This window comes from Mytilus edulis, chromosome 11, assembly GCF_963676685.1.
Source record: "Mytilus edulis chromosome 11, xbMytEdul2.2, whole genome shotgun sequence".
Lineage (NCBI taxonomy): Eukaryota > Metazoa > Mollusca > Bivalvia > Mytilida > Mytilidae > Mytilus > Mytilus edulis.
This window is the reverse complement of record NC_092354.1, coordinates 41848078-41862478: the sequence shown is the minus strand read 5'-3', so window position 1 is coordinate 41862478 and position 14401 is coordinate 41848078. Positions and strand designations below refer to the sequence as shown.

General features: G+C 32.6%; 1 protein-coding gene across 5 annotated transcripts in view; it reads left to right on the top strand.

The window, feature by feature from the left end:
• Positions 1-14401, top strand: part of LOC139495597 (NADPH oxidase 5-like) — a 63932-nt gene that overhangs the window by 35850 nt on the left and 13681 nt on the right. For all 5 annotated transcript variants that reach the window (XM_071283875.1, XM_071283872.1, XM_071283873.1 and 2 more), the window contains exons 3-7: positions 7545-7656; positions 9531-9681; positions 11184-11394; positions 12138-12529; positions 12955-13130. In XM_071283875.1, the coding sequence (XP_071139976.1) occupies positions 7545-7656; positions 9531-9681; positions 11184-11394; positions 12138-12529; positions 12955-13130 (1042 nt within the window). The remainder of the gene's footprint in view (positions 1-7544; positions 7657-9530; positions 9682-11183; positions 11395-12137; positions 12530-12954; positions 13131-14401) is intronic.

Below are 14401 nucleotides of genomic sequence, written 5' to 3'. Positions count from 1 at the left end.
CGAGCTGATTATGTTCATAGAGATATCGATTTACCAACGGGGAAAAGTCTTTGATATCCAAAAAGAACTGTCTTCCTTCTCAATATCTTTTGCTATGTTAATAATAATTTTTTTCTGTTTGACAAGATTTTTGATTTTCGTTGTATCTGAAGTTGTCCAATTTTTATAGTCTGAGGCTACTCAGTTGGTATCTTCAAAGAGCGGGACATCAGCATTTGTACATTTCAATTTGTTTGGATTATTCATTTTACCATTTGAATATTCATTGTAATTTGGAGCTGTATTGGATTGGATTGTTTAAATGAATGTTTCTTTTAAGTAATGATATTTTTTATCTATTTCGATATTACCAAGGTGGGTAGACTATAGCAGTGTGACCAGTAAATTAGAAACTAATAGGTCGGTAGACGTATTTGCAACCGCTTTTAAATTCCGCCATTGCATCATCACTTCAAATAGAATTATAAAAAAGAAGATGTGGTAAGATTGCCAATGAGACAACTGTCCACAAGAGACCAAAATAACGCAGACAATAACAATTATAGGTCGCCGTACGGCCTTCAACAATGAACAAAGCCCATACCGCATAGTCAGCTATAAAAGGCCCCGATAAGACAATGTAAAACAATTCAAACGAGAAAAAACGGCCTTATTATATAGAAGAAAAATGAACGAAAAAAAAAATATGTAACACATAACCAAACGACAACCACTGAATTACAGGCTCCTGACTTGGGAAAGGCACATACATAAATAATGTGGCGGGGTTAAACATGTTAGTTAGTTGGTTAAACCATGTGATTGAAAACAATAGACTGAACAGGTTGTTAACACTTTCAACTAACAATAGGTTCAAGCAACATTTTCGGAATGATAAGTTCATGTAAGCGTTAATTGTGTTACAGTTACGAAATTTTAGTGATGTTGATCCTAAAACATTGAACTGGTCATGATCTAAGTTTGTGAATTATGTTTGCAGTTTTCTTGACATGCATTGTGACGTGTCATCGTATTAATTCTATATTAGAAAACTATAGCAGTTATATTAGAAAAGTATCGCATTCATAAATTTTTGATATTAAAAAATCATCGCTATGATATAAGACAAATATCGCATTGATATTTTAAAATATAGCAGTATCGTTGACTTATAGGAGATTTTGGCGTAGCAAACAATTGAATTCATCTCAATTGCATTCCACTGAATTTGCTACATGATATTTATAGAATGTGTACATCTACAAATGATAAATCGTGCATTTATGTTTCATTTATTCAATAATTCAATTTTCTCGTTTAAATACACCTTGCTTGTTATTACATAAAATAACTCATGAAAATTATACACCAGACGTATGTCATGTTAAATGTCGCCCTGTTTTAAGAAAAGAGTCATTACTTTATACCGAGAAATCTGCCTTTCTTCGTACAAATGCTAACATTCGTCTGAAATTTCCCACAATGCAACTCGTTGATATAAGACAATATCGCTCGTTGATATAAGAAAAGCTTTTATCGAATCGCTTCTTCCATAGACTGACTCTTATAGAAGGGTAAACTACCTATCTTAATAACTACGTCATGGGTCAGCTAGCAAGCCAGGTAACCAAAGGTATTATCTTTTCCTACACACCTAATACAATCGGCTGTAAATGAGAAGACCTCATTTTGTGTGTCGCTTGTCTCCCTTCCACAATACATTATTTACTCTGCCGCTATGTAATATATGTAACATGCATAGTTGCATTTATCATCCTCGCTTATGACTATTTAGTTTGAGTTATTTTTGGAGGAAAACGAAAAGAAAGGCGTGCTGATATTGTTTCAATCATCGGACTGAATTTGAAGTCAAAAAGATTTCCGTTTATGACTGTTTTAATTTTTCATAAGTACTTGGGTACAATCATCTTCGCGATTTTCTGTATTCTTTGATCATACATATACTATTATAACTAAATAACGTGTGTTTGCTATTTACCATCAATTCCAATAGTTTACTAACCACGACGGTCACTGATATAGAGTCCCTATATGATATATCAGTGAACTTTTATAGTTTGTATAATGAATGTATGTTCATAGTATACAGACAATTAGTAAACGAAAAATAACTGTCTCTGGAAAAAAGGGGAAGGCTTAAAAATGACAGTCATAAATCTTTTTCGAGTCCTCGATCGTAGCCACTCTGCCATTGTTATTACATCACAAAATCCGAGAAGTTACGATTTGCACTCTGCCACTGTTATTACACCACAAAAGCCGAGAAGTTACGAATTGTATAGTTTTATTTCATTAGTTATCCTTAGTTATGTTGACTATAGATTTTTTTTGTAGAAATCATTTTACGAGCAGTTTAAAAACACCATTGAAAATCAATTTAAGTAAAGATTTTTTGGTAGGAGTGCTGATCTACAAAAACCTTATCGCTTACCTGCATCCAACTTATCGAGGTTTGACGAGTGTACTTTTTTGTCTCATAATTGATTGACAGAAAGCCTACCTAGCTGCTACAATCATGTACACTGAATCAATATGCCATTTCAGAATCTAAAGAACTAATAATTGATAGTCCTGTCTGTGATTAACTGACAGATTAGGCATAATCAGTCACTTGAATCTTTATTTTCAATTGTGTATACCAAAATGTTGTGAAAAAATGGCAAGGCCATTTCGTATCCATGAAATTAAACATTATTACTTTTTATCAATAGTTTAGTTTACGAATAGTTTTCTTTAGATTATAAAACGAACTAAGGACAAAATTATCATTTATTCATTTTCCTTTTTCAAAAAGTATTATAAAAACTATGATAGTTCTTTGATATCAAACATTAGATTTTGCTCTTTCAATGGTATTTTCAAACTGCTTGTATTACAAAATTATATAATAGTAATTAAAATGCAACAAATATTGCTGGTTATTTTTAGTTATTTTGATAGCAGGTAAGATTTCAGTAGTATGTTTATATGCCAGATCAATAACACAGTTTTTTTGCCATTTCACTGTACGGAATCTCAAGTTGTTCTCTTATTTAACTTTTCACATTAACATTTACTAACTGCATTTTCCAATTTTAAAGATTGGAAATCTCAATTTTTATTTTCATCTCTGTGGATTATTTTTTCCAGCGGAATGATCTTTCTGAAAGCATAAATATTCATTTATATATACTAGCAATAATACATCAACATAAACTGTCTTTTTTATATTTCTCTTTTTTGCTATTATTTGAATATGGGATATCTCCTTAAGGAAGCTGGTTTGTCATGTTTTGGAATTTCTGTCAGATTTTCGGAATCCTCTCGTTTTATCCATTTGAATGCCTTCAAAAAATTTCCCCATGAACCCCCATTTTTCTTTTAATAAATCTTTTACATGTAAAATTATAAGTCATTTGTAAAAGTCTTACAAAATTTTGTTTATTTTTTAGTAGTATTTGAGAACTTTAACTGGTCAATGAATAAAGCTATGAAAAATCAAGAGAGAACATTGTCCCTATATTTTGGCTAATATCTCGAAAACAAGCACACTGACCCCTATATATTTTTTTGCTTTTTTTTTTATTCCTCAATTTATTCCCTATCAATACATACTAGTTTTATGAAAAGTTATTTATGTTGAAACTGAGCAGCGAACATCCTTAAGCACTCTTTATCGCTACATTTTCTCAGTTCAAATAGTAAAATAATAGTGACCAAATGGATTAAAATCATAAACATAAAAAAGGATGTTTGTTTATACTATCAGTTACATTGTACATGATGAACATTCGTTTTATAGTCCTATGGCATTTTTGCACATATTCACATTGAGTTATGCAAGTCAGCATACATTTTTTTTTAAAGTTTTCATTCAAACTCAGCTTTTTACAAATTTTCAATGTCCAGTCGTCTGCTTTACCGTTTTCCCGCCATTTGAATTCAATTCAAAAGAAATCCTAATTCCGATTCACTGTATTTAGTACATGTATCTCACTATACAATACTTATATATTTTTTGCTAAAAAGTCGGCTTATATAGTTGCTACAAATTATACTTATATATATATACGCTATACATCATGCTTACATGTAGTTATACGCTACAAATTATACTTATATATAAACGCTACACATATGCTTAGATCCATTACAAATTAGGCATATATTATTGCTACAAATTATACTCAGATAAATGGTTGTATATACAATAAGAGCTTAGTCTATCTTACACTATTTGAAAATACTCTCATATTTTATTTCCATATATAAAAGAAGATGATTATCTCAAAATAGAAGGCGTGTTTGTTTAATTCATTCATGTTTATTTTGTGTGATGTTATTTGTAACAGACAAGATAATCTTTAATTAAAATGGAGAACTAGGACGATATTTTGAAAACTATGTAAATTTATGTTACAGATTGCAAAGCAAACTCGTTTTTGTGTTATTCGTTAAAACTGCAAATGATGTTTACATATCAATCATTCGTTTTCCCTCTAAACTTCGTATCTTGTTTAAAAGCACGAATATGTCATTCAATAAATTTCAATGTTGCGTTAATACGAATTCAGATTTCATTAGAAAATATAATAGATATCATAAGTCTGCAAAACAGATGATTTGAAAAAAGACGAAAAAAACAAGACGGCAGTTTTACCTCGTTTATGAAAACCAATAGTTACTTTTACTAGAGATATCTTCCGGATGAAATGACTTTTTGAATCATCAAAATGTATAAAATGTACCAACCTTTCAAATTTTTTTTAGTGGGGGAGGTATTGTTCTATTCTTAATATCGTTAAAAAAAGTGAAATAAAGTTCAAATCTATTTGAATCAAAAATAAAATAAACACAACATCGATTAAAAAATGTTCCTGTATGTTATACATACTTGTGTAAAATTTTTATATCGACACAAAGCCACTGATGTCTTCATATACATGTAAAATGCAATGGAGAGTCGATGCCTTTATATATATTTCCTTCTTAATATGACAAGGGGAAAAAAAGAAGTCATCTGTATCAAATATGATCACATATTTCAATATGTTCAGTAAAATCATTTAATATTCTTAGTAAAGTAATAATGTTATTTAATAAGTTATTGAAAAATACTACAAGTTTATAAATTGTTATATCAAAATAATTTTCACCTTAAACAAGCAAGCAAGCAGAGAGCCTGCAATTTATTCGCAGTCGTTTATTGCTGTTTCGAATAGTTAGTTTCTATTTATTGTTTTTCTTAGCTTGTTCTTGTGATGTGGTGTTACACAACTGTCATAGGTAATTGAATTGTTAGAGTCTTCAAACATGTTTAACACAGCCACATTCTGTATATGTTCCTGTCCCAAGCCAGGAGCCTGTATTATTTAACCCCGCCACATTCTGTATATGTGCCTGTCCCAAGTCAGAAGCCTGAAGTATTTAACCCCGCCACATTCTGTATATGTGCCTGTCCCAAATCAGAAGCCTGAAGTATTTAACCCCGCCACATTCTGTATATGTGCCTGTCCCAAGTCAGGAGCCTGAAGTATTTAACCCCGCTACATTCTGTATATGTGCCTGTCCCAAGTCAGGAGCCTGAAGTTTAGTAATTTTCGATAGTTCTCTTGCATTTGCTCTGCGTAAATTGTTTCGTTATAAATTTGTCTGTTTATATTCTCAATCAAATTGTTTCATATTCTTCTTTTTGAGGCCTTTCATAGCCGACTTTACATATGGCTTTTTATCACTGTTCAATGCAATACAGTTGCCTATAATTGCTTACATCTGCTTCATTTGACTTTGGTGGATAGTTGTCTCATTGGCAATCATACCGCATATCCTTATTTTAATAATAACAATGAGTTGATACTAACATACTTTTCTTATATCGTTTTACTTCTCTCCTGCATATAAACATATACTTAATTTACTTTTTATATATTTTTCAAATATTATTGCCTGCTAACATCGTTCAATAATTTGTTTGCCATGCTCTTACTTGTATTTGTTTATTTTATTTTCAGCCATTGTTCTTTGTTGTCTTCGTAAATAAAACAATGTCATTCACGTTTTGAAATTATGCAATAATATATACATGTACCACACCTCCTAATTTGTACACTGCATATGCGCAGCCAAAAAAAATATCATTGCAATAGAAAATTGAAATTCAGTATTCAATATCTTAATCATTCTTAAATCCGGAATATAAACTTGAAGCCGGGATCGAACTTGTTTGTTTAGATTTTTGTTGTTGACATATTCATGTCAAATACGTGCATATCCAATGCATGCTGGTACTGCGCAAGGTCATTCCCCCATGTGTTTCACTGATTGTATTAAATATGTCACTGAAGGTTATTTGTAATATTTTATTCAAAATCAAGCATTAATGTGATGGCAAACATTCTAGCTTAATTTCCATAAATGAAAGTTAGAATACATTAAGCTTACTTTAATATATACATGTACCACAGGTTCGGATTCATAAAAGCCGCAACCGGCGCGGGCTTACTTTTAAATAGTCAAAACTATTTATTTATTACTGCTAGATTGTGTCAAAATAAGGCTTTTGTATTGCTTATTCGCACGAGCATCTTATCAACCCTGATGATATGCGCTTGTATCATTGAAGTACATAATGAAAAGCTTTCTCACTGGCAAAACATCTAAATCATAAGTAAAAGAAAAGCCAACGACTTCTCGGGAAAATATGAAAAAATATTGAAAAAACACACCTTATTCAACAAACAATACATGAGGGGCAGGACAGGGGGTACCCTTCTCCTTTCTCCCACCCCGTTCTCCTTTCTCCCATTAGAATAAAACATCTCCTTTTGAGATATTTTTTCTTGAAATATTAGAAAAATTTTTAAAAGGAGAGATATTTTATTTTTTCTCCTTTCTCCAACTTTTTCTCCTTTCTCCCAGCCTTCCTCTCCTTTCTCCTTTCTCCCACCCAATTTCTCCTTTCTCCTACCCCCTTTCTCCCTGTCTCCCTTACCCCTGTCCTCCCCCTCATACATAGAAAACTGAAAACTGACTCCACCTGATATCAGATGATCCGGGAGGCAGTCCTGAAAGACAATTGTATACAAAATACACTGCGACGGACTTAATAACAAAAACATTATGCAAGATCTGATAAATTAGTTAATGGTAACAGATCCCCGGCTGAGACATGTTAATGATTTTTTTTAGTATATTCTTTTACCAAGGCATTTTTTACCCGGAATGGGTCGTTTCTGGATTTCTATAACAAAGAGGTTAAAGACGCAAGAGAAAATACAAAACACAATTAAGTTAAAGAAAAATGACAACGCTGTAGAAAAAAAAAACACGAATACGAACAAGTTCACAGTACTGTATTTAGATAACAAAAGACCGAGCAACACAAACCACAACAAAAGCTGGGAGCGGTCACAGATACTCTGGAACGTTTAACATGTACTGCTTCATGTTACACATGTAATAGATAGCTATCTGCCATTAACACGTTTCAATTATTCTCAACAATTATAGTATTTTTAAATGATCTGTGTTTTGATATTACAATGATTGTATGTTTTTGTAAATAGAGATGAAGAGGTTAAATGGTTGGCATGGATGGAAGTACAGTTCAAAAAGATTGCAGGGGAAGATGGAGAGATAAGTTTGGAAGAGTTCAAAAATGCATTGGGGGTGAAAAAGGTAAATTGAAAGTGTAAAGTCACTCTGAATCAAAGATTGAATTTGAAGTTTCTCGTTGGGGTTGAAGACCCATTGGTAGAATTTGGCTGATTTTTTTTTACTATGATGGGGTTATCGGGTTGTTGTCTCTTTGACACATTCGGCAATTCCATTGTCTTTTAGCATAATTCTAAACAACAGACAATTATATACAAGATACATGTATACCGTTCTTTTGAAAGGTATCAAATCATCCTGAAATATTGGGCACAAGACGTAAAGCAGACACCATGAAATCAATTCAAAGTATCAGTCGTCCTTAACATGCAATATGTGATCCGTGTAAACTTATCGAACCTTTAAACAAACTTACAAGTAAGGGTTATCTTACCAATATTGTAATTAGATCTCTGAATATAGTTTACATTGGCACTATTATCGATTTTGTCATTAGCAAATTAAAACATAACTAAATTGTTTCTTCTTTTGAGGCGGGATGTATAGAGACACAGACACGTTAATTTTTATCGCTATAGAAGTCGCTTCTCACTATCCTACTACCTGTCGATACATTTATGTTTGGCATTGCACAAGTCATGTCTTCTCTGACTGTTCATGACGTTAAAATATTAATCCCTGGGATGTGTTTTAGTTGATTTTAGTCTCTGTTGCATGATTTTTTATAATTATTTGTTTTTGGTTTTTAACTAGCTTTCAGTAACTGCGAGTACTCTCAAATCGTATTTTCTTGTTAATTCGACCTTTTGATACTGTTTATAATGTTTTTTTGTTATTTTATATTAATGTGGATCTTGTCTATATAACAGCTTTGATTATTTGGAATATCTTCTAATTTTCACTTACTACATTTGTATAAACTTCAAGATTTACCTGTATTTTTAAAACGTTTTTTTTTTCTTTCAAAATTGATAATTTTCGAAGGGTTAAATATTTCGCAGTGGTGTCTTGCCATGGCTTTGTTTGGACTTGTTTGTTTGATTTTTGGCCTTGAATGTTTGTCCCTAATATTTTATTAACTGTGCATTTTCATTCAGATATTGCAGATCAAATTTATTCGTTCATAGTGTATTAATTTACGTTTCTTGATTGAGTTAAGCCTGTCAATTGATATTTTATCGTGTGTTTTTCTATGTTGTGATGTTATGCTATTGTTTCAGAAAAAGGGAGAAGGTTTGGTACCATAAAAACGTTTAATCCCGCTGCAAATGGTTGCACCTGCCTAAGTCAGGAATCTGATGTACAGTAGTTGTCGTTTGTTTATGTAATTTATACATGTTTCTCGTTTCTCAATTTTTTTATAAAGAATAGACCGTTGGTTTTCCCGTTTGAATGGTTTTCACAAGTAATGTTGGGGTCCTTTATACCTTGTTGTTCGAGTGAGCCAACTTGAAGGCTCAGTGTTGAAGGCCGTACATTGACCTATAATGGTTTACTTTTTTAAATTGTTATTTGGATGGAGAGTTTTCTCATTGGCACTCACACCACATCTTCCTATATCTATGAGATATTTGCATCTTGACTTTAAGCAGACAACATCAATTCAATTCTAGATTACAAACATACTTATATATTCATGAAACATTTGCCACTGGACGTAAAAAACACAAAATGAATTTAATTCAATGTTTCAAACGTCTTACATGCATTTAATATGAGCCACTTGAAGTTTAATAGACTAAATCAGTTCAATTAATGGTATCATACTTAAACATGCATGAAATATTTGCCACTGGACTGGACGTTGATTTATTCAATTCAAGATATCAATTGTCCCATCTAAAGTCTAGACAAAGTTAAATTTAAAAAAATACAATAAAATATGTTTTTAAAGCAAAACATACGTATTAGTTAACATTATTCATATTTTCTTTCAGTCCTTTTTTGCTGAACGTTTCTTTACCTTGTTCGACAGCGACAAAAGTGGTTCTATAGAATGTGACGAACTCATGGTTGGTCTCCGTAAACTGACCAAGGGGACGCCGGCAGAAAAACTCAAATTCCTCTTTGATGTATATGATGCAAATGGTAGTTTACTAATTAAACTAATAATTTTATTTTCTTATTTATGACATAAACCATGTCCTAAATGAATATAAAAAAGAAGATGTAGTATGATTGCCAATGAGTCAACTCTCTAAAAAAGAAAAAATGACACATCCATTGACTTCTATAGGTCACTGTTCGGACTTTATCGATTAGCAAGGCACATACCGCATAGTCAGCTATAAAAGGCCCCGAAATGCATGTTGTATATGCATACTTTTAATATTTTTAAAGACACATCGTGATTGATTTCATGTTCAAAATGCACTTGCTACGCAGCATTTGATTACATTATAAATAAGCAAAAGAAGGTTTGGCATAAATGCATTACACAACTCTCAACCAGAGATCAAACGACAAAGAAGGAAGTTGACAATCATAAGTCATCACACGAACTTCAACAATGAGCAAAAGCACATACGGTTGCTACACAAGTACATATAGTTTTATAAGGAGAACCATTCCTGTCCTGCATCATAAAATGTATAATTAAATATGGCAACAAACTTGCTACTATTCTATTAGTAAACTCAAAACAATCAGATGGTGTACCATATACCAATATATGATATTTCCGCGGGGGGGGGGGGGGGGGGGGGGGGGGGCGGATCTTTTGATAGCGTGTTCGCCTCGAGTGCAGGAAGTCAAGGGTTCGAATATCCTCCGGGTCAAGATAAAGATTTTATAATTGATATGTGTTCTTAACACCCTATGCCAGTTGTATAATGAAATGAGAGAATAGACTTGTTAGCATGTGTCTGGTGGGGATGCTATGTCTTCCTTCATACTGTTACCTTTTGAACTAGCAAGTTAAAAACTCCGACTCAGTGTGTTGATCTAGTACAACGTAGGGTTAATATTCGTATAACATTAACATGTTTGCGTCCTGAATATGCGTTTGATTTGCCGCTGTATATTAAAAAGCCGTATATTATTACCATCATCAGTTGGGAGAAAGAAATATTGGTCACATCTTATACTGAGATATTTGATATTGGTACCAGTAACAGTAATTTTTATGCTCGGTCGCGGCAGAAGAAACATGGAATGTTGCCCTTGTCCGTCCGTACGCCCAACAAAGTTTGTGTTCGCCAAATTTAGTTTGCCTCAACCACATGTTATGAAACTTATATATATACACAGTTCGTATTACCACCCCCCCCCCCCCCCCCCAAAAAAAAAAGATTCCAAATTTGGGTGCCGTCAATTTACCGTTCTGGAGTTATTTCCCTCTGTAACGTTTCATGCAAGCGGAGGCATTATCCGTGTCCCATACACACCTTTTCTATTTATTTTAAAATGTCTTAAACCCAAACCTTATTGAAATTGCACGTAATTGAGATTTAAGATTTTATTTTTTTTAAAGATTTTCTACAACAATTAAGGTTGTAACCTTATAAAATCATTTAATAGCCTGATTTTTTTGATTTTTTTGATTTTATTTTTAAAAGCATTATCTAAACATTTTAATATTTTCTCAAAAGAAAGTGGTACTATTGATATCGATGAGTTGAAGACCGTCCTGAGATCGTGCATGGAGGAAAGTTCCCTACAGCTGAGTGAGGATGATTTAGACAGTCTGACTGCTTTGTTGTTTGAATCAGCTGACGAAGACGGAAGTGGGGAAATATCATTTGACGAACTGAAAGCGGAACTGGAGAAACATCCGGGTGTTATTGAAAATTTATCAATCAGGTATAGCATTTTACCGAAAAGTTCGACAGCGTACATGTACAAATGTATATGAATGAACCCATAAATTATACACTCTTTTATAAAATATCTTTGAAATTTTCTGGGGTGTTATTGAGAATGTATCAATCCGGAAACGCTCTTAACCAAAGTTGTCAAAGTTAATAATAAAAAAATATGCTAGTAGTGTTATAAAAAACTATTGAAAGAGTACTTCTTGTTTACAGATTTATTCAAATTAGCAAACGTTTTACCAAAATGAAAATAATGTGAAAGTATGATCGGAAGTAAGAAAAACGTCCGCCAGGAAAAAATACTTTTAAACGTACTATGTTTGTACACTTCTAAATCTCTCATTTCTAGGCATATTTGATAAACTTTATTCCAGAAACATCTATCATGTACAGTTTATCGAGTTAACTATATTGAGTTTGCAGATTTGTCACCGTATGAATTTGACGGTCGCAAATACATTTTTACTAGTCTTGCGATATTCTAATCTACCTTTATTCAACAACTTCGATCGTAGGTGTTCGTCCTCAGTTTGGTAATCATCGAAAATGCGAAATTGGAAAGTTGTATCCGATCTTTTTTAAATAATTATGTAGAATTATTGATTTCATGTAATTTAGAAACTAGCAAAAGAAAATAATTAAAACTAAACAAATAAATAAAACAGGGATTGAAATGCCCTATTATGACATAACAAAATCAAATCATAATCTGATCACCAATGTTTATTCTAGTGCCGCCCAGTGGATGAAGCCGCCAAGTAAGAAGAAACAAAAGGATGGTTTCTCAAGATATTTCACAAAAAGATATATTCTAAATAATGTACGAAAAGTTTTGTTCTTTTTGTGGTATGTTTTGGCAAACATTGGATTTGGAATTTATGCTGGTTGGAACTATCGAACATCGAATGGATTTATCATTGCTGCCAGAATTTGTGGAATGAATTTGAATTTCAACTGTATGTTTATACTCGTTCTCATGCTCCGTAAATCATTGACGTATCTGCGCATGACAAAAATAGGCAATTTGCTGCCGATCGATCAACATATTTTATTTCACAAAATGGTCGGAATCATGATAGCGTTTTACAGCGCTGTTCATACAATCGCTCATTTGGGGAATGCAAGTAAGTATACTTCGTGTTAATGTTTTTCGGTCTGTGCGTCGGTTCGTCTGTCCGTTCGTCCGTCCATCCGTCCGTACGTTCGTCTGTCTCGATTCATGTGAAAGTTTTTGGTCAAGGTAGTTTTGGATGAAGTTCAAGTACAATAAATCTAGTACACATGTCCCTTATTATATGATATTTCTAATTTTAATGCTAAATTAGAGTTTTGACCTCTTTTGGTTTGTTCTCTTATAAGCAATTTATGTTTGTGTCTCATTTATTCGTAGATTATATTTATAAAACAAATGTAAAAGAAAACCATAACCTCCTCACAAATGAATCAATAGAAATAGATAATAGTACTATAAAAGAAACGTTAAACATACATTTTTCGAATGTGCAGATAATATTTGTTTTTAAATGAAGTCTTCGGCTTTTTTTTTCAGTTTTACTGGATAAATCCAGAGACGATCTGAAGCTGTGGGAGATTTTATTTACAACCAAAGCGGGCTTTGGATGGGTTTACGACACAGCTATTCTGACTGGATGGGGATTAGATATCATAGTGGTCATAATGGTCATCTGCTCAATGCCATTTGTCCGGAGAAGTGGACACTTCCAGGTACGTACAACACATGCACATATGCATGAGCGTAAAGTCAAAGATAAATTGAAAATAAAGAAAAGTCTATAAATTTCACCCGTAAAATGTGTAGTATACTATGAATCAGCTTTAAGGAGAAGTGTACGTAATTGCACGCCTCTAGCGGAATACGGGATTAAAAACGTTCGTCGTTAGTTACGCAAGTTATCTCCCTTACTCCAAGAAAGGACACACGAAAGAGAAACTACTTTCTGCGGTCTATGATGAATCCAACCAGCACGCCTGTGCTGTCTTAAAACCTCATAGAAATTATCTAAATAACTCTAATTAGAAATCACAGCATTCTGTACGTTGTTCTGTGTGCAGCCTGACTTAAAAACACTGTTTTTTTTTTTTTGTTTTAGACGCGTAGGAGAAGGCGTTTCGTGTTTATGATATCAACAGAAAGAAAAAACGCCTTAGAACAAAATTATAAACAAATAAACAAATAAACATGTAACAATTTTTCTTCTATTGATATCAAATAATAAATTAAAATGAAACCTGAATTGACCCAACAATATCGTTTTAAAAAGCCGTAGTCTTGAACGAAAAACACAGTACTCAACGTAAAGTTTTATAATAGGTTACAAATAATAAATGAAAGACGTGTGAATTTAATTGTTTAATTAAAAAGACGTTGAAATGGTCGTATTTTGTGCAATTGAAAATTTAAGGACATGATTTATATTCATATAAGAAATCAGACGATACCAAGAGAGGCTAATTTGACCACTAGTGCAAAACTTACCAGTCGGAAGAACAAAGACGGAAAACAAACAAAAAATAAACAAATTATGCCCCAAAAATTACTCGGTAACTTAAAAATTGTCTCACTCTAACATTTATCTTAAAATAAGTAAAAATTATGTCATTCAACTCCCAGTTTTCAACTTTTTCTACATGTGCAGAAAATAAACAGGTGTCTTCTATTCCGTCCGCAATTTATGGGAAAACTAAATCTAAATTTAGAACCATATTGAAATTGAAAGTACACATGAAAGATGAAATATGACATGTCATTTCTTCTTTCACAAATCCCAATTTCGAAGAGATATATAGCGAAATCTGTTTTCTTTTATTGTGCCTGTGTGCATCATTCAAAATTAGAGAATGTAATTTTGAAGTATCAAGTCTCAATTCAAGATTATGAATGAATTGAATATAGAATTATGGGGGGGGGGGGGGGGGGGTAAGACCTTTATCGGAACTCCGGGATCGGGTGTTTTTAAGCTCGGGATTTCGGGATT